The sequence below is a fragment of the Vigna unguiculata genome, chromosome 3 (assembly GCF_004118075.2).
Source record: "Vigna unguiculata cultivar IT97K-499-35 chromosome 3, ASM411807v1, whole genome shotgun sequence".
Classification (NCBI taxonomy): Eukaryota; Viridiplantae; Streptophyta; class Magnoliopsida; order Fabales; family Fabaceae; genus Vigna; species Vigna unguiculata.
The window spans coordinates 37,121,450-37,133,818 of record NC_040281.1 but is presented as its reverse complement, the minus strand read 5'-3'; the positions used below and the strand labels follow the sequence as shown (position 1 = coordinate 37,133,818).

General features: G+C 30.8%; 1 protein-coding gene across 1 annotated transcript; it reads right to left on the bottom strand.

Moving 5' to 3' along the window:
• Nucleotides 1–5,737: 5,737 nt before the first annotated feature.
• Nucleotides 5,738–10,069, bottom strand: LOC114177653 (binding partner of ACD11 1). The gene is made up of 5 exons (XM_028063089.1): nucleotides 9,832–10,069; nucleotides 8,469–8,572; nucleotides 8,297–8,372; nucleotides 6,567–6,647; nucleotides 5,738–6,495 (listed from the first exon to the last, which is right to left on the bottom strand). The coding sequence occupies exons 1-5, from the start codon at nucleotides 9,835–9,837 to the stop codon at nucleotides 5,923–5,925; spliced, it is 840 nt and encodes a 279-aa protein (XP_027918890.1). The 5' UTR covers nucleotides 9,838–10,069; the 3' UTR covers nucleotides 5,738–5,922.
• Nucleotides 10,070–12,369: the final 2,300 nt, after the last annotated feature.

Here is a 12,369-nt window from a genome sequence, read left to right as displayed (position 1 = left end):
AAAGAATCATAACTAAGTTACTTAATCATTAACTAACTGTTCAGAATGGCCTCATTAACTTTGATAAATCCATGAAGAATACTCCAAAACCAAATTGCACATTCAACCAATAAACCATCTGAATTTGGGATATACTTGCAAATTTAAGTGATTGGTTGGTTTGAAAGAAAAAAGTTGTTTTTTATTTTGTTTCTTATTCTTTAAAAATCTGTATATAAAATACTAAAAGTGAAAATGACGACTTATTTTTTTTTCCTTTTTTTAATACAAAATTTTTAAAATAATAAATTGAAAGTAATGCGATTTTTCCAATAAAAGTATAATTAGAACATAAAAATTATTTTATGAAAGCATAAATTACTGTGTTATATTATTAACAAATGAAAAGTTATTAATCATTAGTACACCTTTTAGAGCAGTAATTATAACAATTAATAAATTTATTTAAGATATATTGAATGTTCTATTTTTTAAAGTAAGAATTCATGCACTATTCACTCTTCGTCGTTTTCTTTAGGTTTAATTATCATTTTGGTTCCCTAATTTGTTGGGTTGGTTCATTTTGGTCCCTTTATTATTTTTTGATTCAATTTGGTCCTCTAATTCTTTAAAAGGTTGAATTTGCTCATTGCCGTTAAGTCGACTTTAACACCGTCTCCTTAACCTGCCACGTGTCATTTTGTGGAATTTTAATTTTTTTTTTAATTTTTTAAATTTTTTTAAATTTTTTTAAAAAAAAATTAAACTGCCACATGTCACCTTATGGTTGTGACACATGTCAATTTGAGATTTTTATTTAAAAAATGTATTGCCACGTGGCAGATCACAATTGTGCCACGTGTGAAGCTAACATTGGTTAATTTCAATTTAGTCCCTAATTTTTTAAAATGATTCAATTTTGTCCTCTCTAATTAGATACCAAATTAGTAATTAAGCTTAATTACAACTTATATATACATATTAAAATAATTTTTATTGTATTTATAGATTAAATTACTCCATCTAACTATTCAAATTATTATTTTTTTTTTACATGTATAGAAAATTTTAAGTATAAAAAATTACAAGTGAAAAATGTAAGAAATGAAATAACCTGAGCATTTAGGAAGTGATTTGATATATAAATGGTAAAAAATTATTTTAACATGAATATATAAATTATAATTAAGCTTAATTATTAATTTGGTCTCGAATTAGAGAGGACAAAATTGAATTATTTTAAAAAATTGGGGGACTAAATTGAATCAAAATTGTAAATAGAGGGACTAAATTGAAAACAACCAATGTTAGCTTGACACGTGGCACAATCGTGACCTGCCACGTGATAGTACATTTTTTAAATAAAAAATCTCAAATTGACACGTGTCATAACCATAAGGTGACACGTGGCAGTTTAATTTTTTTTTAAAAATTTTAAAAAAAATTAAAAAAATTAAAAAAAAATTGAAAATTCCACAAAATGACACGTGACATATACGGAGACATATTAAAGTTGACTTAACGGCAGGGACCAAATTGAACCTTTTAAAGAATTAAAGGACCAAATTGAACCAAAAAATAATAAGGGATCAAAATGAACCAATCTAACAAATTAGGGGATCAAAATGATAATTAAGTCTTTTCTTTAAGTAATAATGTCTATTACTTATTTATTTTTAAGTATCGATCGTATTTTTGCAAAGGACGTTTTTGAAGAAATTTATGAACGATCACTAATAAAAAAAAAGTTAAAAAATTTTAATATTAAAGAAACTTTTACGTAAACTAAAATTAATTTATACATTTAATGTATTTAAAGAAATCTCTCTTTTAACTTTTTTAAAAGTTAAAACACGTTAATTTATTTTAGCTAGCGAGAGAAGTTTATTTCCTTTTACCATCTTATTTTCTTATCGTATAAGGATTTACATATGATTTTTATTTAAATAGGACATGTGCTTTTAATTTTACCTTTTTAAAATATACTTTCTGGTTAAAAAAAGAGTCTTATTTTGTGTCTATTAAAAACACTTTCAGGTGTAATAGTTTTATGTATTTAAATGATTATAAATAATATTTTTGTCATTTTATATATATGCTAAATTATTATTTTTTCTCGTGCTTGACTTATATAAAAAAAATCACAAACACGAACTTATTAAAGAATAAATTTATACCAAAAATTAACTTTTATATAAGTTATATTTGTTTTCAAGTCAAACTTATAATAAATAATAAATGGATGATAATTCATGACCAAATAAAAGCAGAGAGTTTGTGTCGCTACTGGCAATATATATATATATATATATATATATATATATATATAAAAGTCTATATAACATAGAAAAGTAGGATGTCCGTGACGTGTACGTGTAGGATGAACCAAATCCTCATTGAATTTAATAAATGGATGATAATTCATGACCAAATTATACATAATAAAAAAGCAGAGAGCTTGTGTCGCTACTGGCAACATATATATATATATATATACTAGTGCAGATTTGACATTTTATTTCGACTTCGGTTGCAGCTGAACCGAGGCCTATAAGGAGACGGTGACATTTTTGCAATTTCGTCCAACTATATTGCCTCGGGTCTCTGTAAAACGGTGCAGTAAATGGACTTTTGGCCACGGTTACAATTGAACCAAGGCAATAAATGGACTTTTAGCCTCGGTTATTAATTGAACCGAGACCATAAAGTCTGTTAAAATTTCCAATTCGCGAGCCCTAATAACTATTCATCGTCTCCCTAACTCTCTTTTCTCTGCGCAAATCTCTCTCTCTCACTCTCTCTCTCTCTCGGACGACGACCTCTGCTTCTGCGAACTCCTCTACGACCACTGCTTCGGTTCGCAACCTCCCTCTTCTTCGTTGATGGCAGCAGCTTCAGCGAGGGTGGTGACCGGCGACGTCTACTTTGCAACATGGTGGTTCGTCGGGGCGGCCTGGTTTCGCAATGCAGACAACCTCTGGTTTGGGTTTTGCAGGTCTCGCTTCGTGTTACAGCTTCTGATTTTGGTTTCATCTGCAGGTAAATCGTAGCGGTGGTTGCGTCTTCTCGTGACGGTGGAGGCAACAATGGCTCAGGTGCGATGTGTAGTGTTCTTCACACGAGGGTTTCGCACCTACATTTCGCTGGTTTTGGTTTTCTGCAGGTGGTGCACACTGTTCCTGGCGATTTTGGTTGTGTGTTTACGGTGGTTGCTAATATGGTTGCCGCTGATTTCGACGGTGGTGTCACAGTGACGGAAGGAACATGTGGGACTATGTTACTCTATGGCTTTGGTTCTAGAGACCCGAGGCAGAAAAATGAATCTATGGCTTCGGTTCTAGAAACCTGAGGCCAAAAGTCACCCCTTTTGGCCTCGTCCCAATATGTCTTGGTTCTGGAACCGAGGCAGAATATGAAAAACAACCGGAACCAAAAACCCTTACTGCACTAGTGATATATATATATATATATATATATATATATATTAACCTGAACCAAATCTAAGGAAGAAAATGAAAAAAAAAAAGAAAAAAGAAGGAGAGTATAAGAGTGGACAAAGAAAAAAAAAATCCAAATTTTGAGATTTAATTTTTAAAATATAAATTTATATTGTTTTAAATCCATTTAAATGAATTTATTTCAAATTCAAATCTATATTTTTGGATTTTAAATCTAATCCACTTAAATATATTTTAATTAGATTTAGATTGAAACAAATTTTGGATTTTGAAAATCCAAAATTATGGTATATTTAAGTCAAGTCAAAGCAACTGAAGACTAGGTCAAATCAAGTTAATCTAGGTAAAAGATTGAGCAGAGTATTCTTGGATCGAATGTTAAGTCGAGTCGGTCTAAGAAAAGATCGAGCCAAATCAATTTAAGGAGAGTAGAGTCAGTCCAAGTTTAAGTTTGAGCAAAGTTGGTCTAGATCGAGAATCGGGTCAAGTCAGTCTAGGCCAAAAGTCAAGATGTGTCGGTATAAGATGAAGACTGAGATAGTCGACCCAGGTTGATGATCGAGACAAGTTGGTTGGGGTAATAGGTCGAGCCAAGTCATCCAGGATTGAAGGTCAAGTCAAGTCGGCTTGAACTAGAGTTCAAGCCGAGTCATCACAGACCGAAGTTCAAGTCGAGTTGCCCCAGACCAGAGTTTAAGCTGAGTCATACCATGACAAAGTTTAAGCCAAATCGGGTTGATTTAAAGGTCAATCGAGTCAGGACCAACGATGGTCTAACGACAAACTCGATTGAAGGTCGAGGCGAGTCAGTCAAACTAAAGGTCGGTTGAGTCGAACCTAGAAAGAAATGTTGTTTGTGTCAATCTCAATCGAAGGTCAGCCAAATCGACCTTGATTGAAGGTCAACCTGAGTTAACCCTAAGGTCGAGCCAAGCAAAGCAAAGGTCGAGTTGGGTTAATCAAGTCGAAGGTCGAGTCAAATCGATCAAGCCTAAGGTCAAGTTGAATCATTTTAACCTATATCAAACGAACCTAATGGTCAGATATATTAGATTGATCGTAGTAAATTTAATCTAATTGACAAAATGAATTCAATCTAGATTTAATCCGATATAAATTTGTTTAAAAAACATTTAAATCTACTTGATGTTTTTAAAATGAATTTAGATTATGTATCCAATCCATTTTATTAAATCTAAATTAGATTTAGACTGCATTTTGAAAAATTCACCATTAATTACTAAAGTTATAAAACATTTCATCAACTAATATATATATATATATATATATATATATATATATATATATATATATATATATATATATATCGTAATTTGTGAGATTGTAATGATTATAAAAAGAGTTAAATATATTTTTGGTTCCTTGTAAAAATTAAAATTTGTCCATCGTCAAAACTTTGGTCTAATTTAATCCTCCAACTTTAAAAATACGTGAATTTAATCTTTTTAATCAAACTTTATTAAGTTTATTTAACATTTCAAATGTGCTAGAAACATGTTTGAAATGTCAAATTAACAAAAATTGGTTAAAAATAACAAAATTTACACATGTCTAAAGATGAAAAACTAAATTGACTCAAAATTTTGAAGAATGACTAATTTCAATTTTCTCTAGATATAATAACAAACCAAAAACATCTCATTAAACCAACACTCCAATATTCCTCCACCACATACTTTCATTTTCCCCCAACTAGTTCCTCACTTTTTTTTCATACGTTCATTTCCCCGATCTAGCTCCTCATTTCTCCAATATCATTTGGCCCACATGGTTAAAAGATTATATCTAACCTTTTACCATTTTACCATTTTACTAAGCTATTTTTACCTTACAAATCTTGTTTACTAAGAATGTAGTCTAGTGTTCGACCTCAATAGTAGGAAGCTTCTACCAAAGTCTTTGTAGGACCAACGTTTGGTAAAAAAAAGCAAATAAAGTTCTTCAATTTTATTAGTATAATTTTAACCCATAACTTCCCCGTATCACATAATCTCACTAAACCTAGTCCTTTTGTTTATCATTTCCACCCTTTTACATCTTGAACTAGCCAAAAACCCTAATGTCTTGTTTTGAATTAAAAAAAAAAATCAAAATAGCGCGGGTACTTTAGATATTCAGCCGGCAATTTAATTGGCATATAAAAAGTCCACATTTGGTTAAAGCAAATATACCTTTTCTTGCACGAGTTCAACCAAACATACTTATTGAAGCACAAGAGGCGCCTCAACCACAAAAGTTATTATGCTACCAAACAGATGGCGGGAGCGGGCAAGACCATGGAAACAAACCATTTCAAACCTGGGAACATTCATTTTATCTTGTTTATGGAAGTAATAAGCAACTGCAAAATTGTGCATCTAACCAGTAAAACCAGTGTTACATTCATTTCCAATCAGATAAAAGGGTGGGGTTCACATGGAAACAATTTGCAAGAGTTTCAAAGAAGGTATGTACAAGAAGCAAATCAGAGGATCAAACCCTGAGCAGGAGCAGGCTTGGAAGAGTGGAAATCGCTAGTTGCAGCTGCTTTCGGGGAGTCAGAAAGGACCTGTGCATATTGGTCTTCTACTTTTCGCTTCTGTTCCTCTTCTGCATGTACTACTTTCTCTTTTGTCTTTTGTCCAACATCCTCGGCTGCCTTGGCAACCCTATTAAAAGCACCAGTAACCCAAGAAGTCCCAGTGAGCACATATCGATTCTTCATTATAGCAGACCCTGCAGTACTGACTTTCTGTTCTGCAACTGCAAATGCTGATTTGGTCTTCTCTGAAACCTGAAACTTTTGATCCACTTCTCGAACTCTACCACTTACAACAGAAGCACCAGCACTTATTTTCTCACTAAGCCCAAGTTTTTGGTCAAAAGAAGTAACTTTTGCCGAAGCTGTGGAAGATAACTGGTGTTTATCATCAAGAGTCTTTGCTTTGTTAACAGCATCCTTACCTAAGATAAAACCCTTGGCAAGCATGCTGGTCACCACATCCTCTGCCTTCCGTAAAGCAGATTCAGCACCACCAGGAGTTTTACCCTCTGTTGCCTGAAAAATATTACAGTTGTTAGGCAAAATCATTAGGTACTTTATAAGTAGAGGATCTTTACAAAGCTTACAGATGATGCCAAGACAGCAGGTGGAATCTTGTAATCTGGATCCAGTGCTATTGTAACTGACAAATCAACAATCGTTGCTCCCTGAAATATTGAAACTTAGTTAAATTTTAATATGACCTCAGGCTATATAAAATTCTACATTAAAGGAACAAATATACATCCATTTTAGTTTTCCATAGACATACATGGTAACATTTGGTATCACATTGCTTCTCCATTTATCAATGAAATTTAATGCCACCGGTTTCATTCTTCATGGATCAATTTGATGTCATTTAAGGGGTATCAATTTGATGTCATTTAAGGGGCTAATTATATAGTGTGATGGAATCCTACGTCGACTAGAAATAAGATCAAATTATAAGATATAAAGTTGGGTGTAATGCTTATCTCACAAACCTGTATTGTAAAGTTAAGTTAGGCATAAATCTACTTACTAAGATAGTCTATCCAAGTCAAGTTCTTTAGGACTATTATGCCATTGTTATTAGACTCATGTTAGATGACTCATTGGAAATCTCATATCCACTGGATGACATTGTAGCATGTTTCAATGACCAACAACATACAGTACTGGGAAAAAAATAAACATTTACCAATGTAGCAGCAGGTGATGAACAATGTTTTAAACTCCGGGTATAACCTATCATAACATTATTGTAGTACTAATAAATATATTACACACATTCCATACAGAGGCAACATCAACCACCTCCAAGTTCCACTTAATATTTTCTTTTCAATTGCTACACAGAATCACCCATAAATAAGACAGATTATTCGCTAGGACCGCATGGAAAATAAGTCACCATTAGCATCAATAATATTCAAAGATGATGAAAACTTCCAAAATAGTTCCAGTAGTAAAATGATTTTTCTATCAAAAGCAGAGAATGAAATGTTTCCAGAACATTCTCATGAATCAATACAAATCCAATAAGATTACTGAAAATAATAGTAAAAGGAAGTCCGAACTTGCAGGATAGGGAAAATTATTTACATAAGAAAGAGGTTTAGTATGAACCACTTGTTGTGAACAAAATGAAACAATGGATAATTAATATAAGCTAACATTGACATCCATATCAGTATCAGAACCAACTTCTTTCAAAACATTTAACTTTGTATTGGGAAATGAATGGGAAGGATGTTACATATGAAGCTCCAAAATTAACACGCATATGTTTGCAGACAGCAAAAAATCCAAAATACAGGAAAATATAAAATGAACAAACTTCTGAATGGTGGGACACGGTAACACAGTGACACGGAAATATTAATGCGTGTCGAAGATAAACATGCATATGTTGCAGACAGAAAAAATCAAAGATGCTTTTGAATTTTAGGACACAGTAAAACAATGAAATACAAACATTCAGGCAGGTTGAAGATTAACCAACATATGCTATAGAAATTCAAGAAAAGAGGACCTTCAAAAGCCTTTAAAGTGGCATGTTTTGAAACATGTAACACAAAATGGTTCTGAAATTATCAAATATAATCTATTCTTTTGAGTAAGTTGCTGATACTGCATTATCTTGCTGTGTCAGTCAATGTTGCATAATCACATGCAATCCTGAATCTTCAACTTTTAATAATGAACATTGTTTTGGTTGTCAATACAGGACAACTTTATTAGTTGTTTGCCACACTCAATAATTCTATAAAGAATCATGTTCGATAATTGACACAAAAATATACTAACTGGTGACAAATGAGAGGCAGATTACCGATAATAATACTGCAGTCTCGGCACCTTGTGGATCCTTGAAGGTAACAAAGGCAATTTGAGTCCGTTCATCATAACTGCATTAATATATAAACTTACAATTTGTATAATAAAACTTAAGGGTAAAACACTAAGAAAAAGGAGTAAAACACCAAACAAAGCAACTTACTGACCTCTGCATTTCAACATATTCAATATCACCAGAAAAGGAAAAGAATTCCTTAATATCTTGCACAGTTGCTCCCAAGGAAACATTACTGACTTTAATAGTTTTTATCTGGAAAGAAAATAATGTAATACTAAAAGGTTAAAACAGCGCGGAGAATCCACCTCCTTATATGCACACTTGTTCTGAAATCTCACGCATTAGGAGAAAATCAAAGCATATACCACTAATCAATACTGAAGCACATTTCCTAAAATTGGAAACTTCCGACGTGATGCTGCATCAGACTATCAGTAATGATAAAATATATATATATATATATATATATATATATATATATATATATATGTATGTATACATATAAATAACATAACTATTATCAAGCTGTCAATTCTCTCTTACATTTTTTAAATGTTGATAATTGCCCCTTATAACTATCATTCACATATTAACCCGATCTTGTATAAAAAGTCAGAAAGGGGACATAACTTATGTGGGAGAGTTAAACATTTAACAAACTTAATTTGGAAAACAAAGAAGCCTGGCTTAAAAAAAAAAGTAAAAAAAAATGACGAATACATACAGATATCTTATTCACCTGAACCAACCCCTATCACCCATAAATAAAATCAGCTAGGTAATGAGATATGGTTATTGTTAAAATTATACATTTGCATGACCACTTTACAAGGATTACTAAGATATTGTCTTCACTCTTTACCCATCAGATAAATTTATCGGAATAATTATTAAACAAGTTTGAAGAAAAACATAGCATCTTTTTTAATCCCGCTAGTCAATCCTCCAATTTAACATTAGTCATACTATTCAATCCATTTTAGGGGGAACATCAGTGCAGGGCAGATGAAACAGATAAATTTCAATCAAAACATTCAAGATAAAGCTCTCCAGAATCTGTAAACGTATCAATTAGATATCATTATTACAAACTCTTAAATGAAAATCACACCACAACTACAGAACAGTAACTTAAGAACATCCAGAACATAAATCAAATAACATAAACTTTATTGGTCCGATAGATTGCAATTTCTCTCCGAAGTCAAGGTACAAAGAAACAATAAAGCACCAAACAGAACTTTCCAAATCGAAATGCCAAATATTAGTAACACATAATAAATTCATATGAACAACCCAGACAGCACGATCTCAAAGAAAATAAAACTAAGACAGATCTACTATTCCGCGTTCTCACTGTACTGAACAAGCTTTGGGTACGAAACCTGCTCCACATACCGAAAATTATACTGCGGTGACAGTGTTTCATGGAGTACGCACATTCAGAAAGAGAAATTTAGAAATACGGAAATGATTCGTCAAATAGTAATAAGGATGCGATTGCAACTCACCGACATCGTCAAGATCTCCGGTGACCAGAAACCGCCGCAGATAGATAGAGAGAGAGGGAGAAGAGTTCAGCTAAGAGACAAACGGTAGAAAGATTACAGTATTCAATTTTATCTGTCTCAATGAGAAGACTTGGAAACACGTGCCGGATTTGATCGGCACGTGCGAACGCTGTGGAGTATATAGCAAGTCATGCAAACCGCGTGAGAGTCATTGATATGTAAAGATTTTGACTTTCCGTGACTGACTATTAAAACTAAAACTATAAAATTAGACCTATTTAGGGTTAGTCTCTATTTGTCCTAAAGCAGCATTACGAGGTTGAGAATCTGTAAGAATATATTTAAGTGGTAAAGTTTTAACCACCAGAAAGTATAATTTTTTTTCTCAAATGGATTATTACATCTTGTTTTTTCAAATTATACTTGTTCATTGGAGAAGTTAGAATTCGGTTGAAGATAAATTGAATTTTTTGTTCATTTGACAAGTTAGAATTCGGTAGAAGATAAATTGAATTTTCAATTGTGCATAATAGTTTTCCAGCGTCGAAAGATATATTTTTCTTCTTTTTGTAAACTTTTCAAAATAAAAAGGACAAATTTTAAAAACTCAAAATAAAAATTTATTATGAAAAAAAAAATTAAATTTCTGACTTATAAAAATAAAATAAATTTAGTGGTTTAAAAAAATATTATTTTGTGTTGTGTAAATAAATGTAAAATATAAATTGTTATTAATCTAACAAATTTTGTAATTATCATTATGATTATTAATTTTTGTAGTACTAAAAAATTGAAAGGAGTTTTAAAGGTTTGTAACAGTACACTAAGAAGGTAAAATTATTTAAAATCATTATTAAAATCATTATTTTATGTTATAAGTTTGGTAATAAAATATGAAAACAATTAATTATGTAATAATTTATAGAAAAAGTTATATAAAAATACATATAAATTTTATATTTAATTTTATATATATATATATATATATATATATATATATATATATATATATATATATATATATATATATAGTGACGACTACATATTATTTGAGAGTTAAAGATTATGTAGGAAAAATAAATGAAATTGATAGAATATAATTATTATTGATATGAGATTAATATGAATTTTATTAAGTGCAAATTTTCGTCTGTTGCAAAAATTTTGTATATTGTGTTGATCACATAAGTATTGTTTTTCAAAATATAAATCATTTTACCGGATTTTATTTGTAGAAATTTTGAGATATTTGGAAATATAAAACATATGTTATACGAAGTTTATTTATTTATTATATATATATATATAATATTGAATATTAAATATTTTTTTAATTTTAATTTCAAGCGCGTTTCATAATACCGCGTTCTCGAGGTATTATCTGCTTTGGAGCAGCATGGAGTTTCATCACGGTTTTGTCTTTAAAAAATACTTCGGAGGGAAGGAATGTAGGAGTATTTAAATTTCGCTTAACCTCAACTCCTAAGCGATGTGGACTTATTGGATGTACCGGAAGATTGCCTTAATAATTATTCATTTGAATTTCAAATTTGATTTCTTTTCTCTAATGTTTATTTTTTCATTTTTGTTTGTAATTCTTGATTTTTCTTTTTCTATGGGATTATATTTTCATTCGAAATGATACTTTTTGTTATATTTTTTCTTTTATCAATTTCATCTTCTTTGTCTATTATGAATGTTGTGCTAGTAACATTGGACTTTTAATAATGTTATGTGATTCTTCATTTTTTCTTTATCTACTTGGACATTAAACTTCTTTGAGAGATACAAATACTCCTTTTTACTTTGATTCTTCATATGTAGCAAATTTCTCTTCCATCAATTTTAAAGAAAAAATTATGTCTCACGTTAACTTTGAATATTCTTTAATTGTTTGTATATTTAATCACACAAAGTTTATTCTCAAAAGACACATTGTAATATTTCTCTAACAATTGAACAACACTTAACAAATTTGAATTAATCTCGTGAACATATAAATAATTAAAAGTTAATTTGTAACTAAAATGAATTTTAATCGTAATTTCTCTAATACATTCATAACAAGTTCTCCATTTTCAATTCTTACTTTAAAAGTATCTTATTTGTCGAGTTCTTTAAAAATTTCTCAATTATGACTCAAGTGGTTTGTACAATCATTATCTATTAGTGGACCTTTCATACGTTTGTTGGTTGTAATGTTTGTTGTAACACGTAACGCTGCAACAAGTAGTTCCTACATCTCCTAAATTATCATATTTGCGCCATGACCACATTTGTGACATTTTGTATACAGCCTCCACCAACATTTGTTGTGTTGGTGATTGTTTTTCTTCCAATAAGGACAAGATGAAAAGCTTTGTGTTGTTGTTTTAGTCGTATTTGTTTCTTTTGTTGTTATTGACATTGACAACTCTTTTGCTAGTATGAACTAAAGTTCCTTCGATTGTATGATTTTCTTTAATTATTTTTTTTCTCGTGCTTTCAAGACATCTATGACTTCTATCAAAGTAATTGTAGACAAATTTTTGTGTTCTC

What these genes read in the sequence shown, in the direction of transcription:
- LOC114177653 (XM_028063089.1), bottom strand. An exon ending in AGACTGCAGTATTATTATCG is followed by an intron (nt 6,648 to 8,296) that starts GTAATCTGCCTC and finishes TCAATATTTCAG; the next exon opens with GGAGCAACGATTGTTGATTT. An exon ending in CTGCTGTCTTGGCATCATCT is followed by an intron (nt 6,496 to 6,566) that starts GTAAGCTTTGTA and finishes AATATTTTTCAG; the next exon opens with GCAACAGAGGGTAAAACTCC.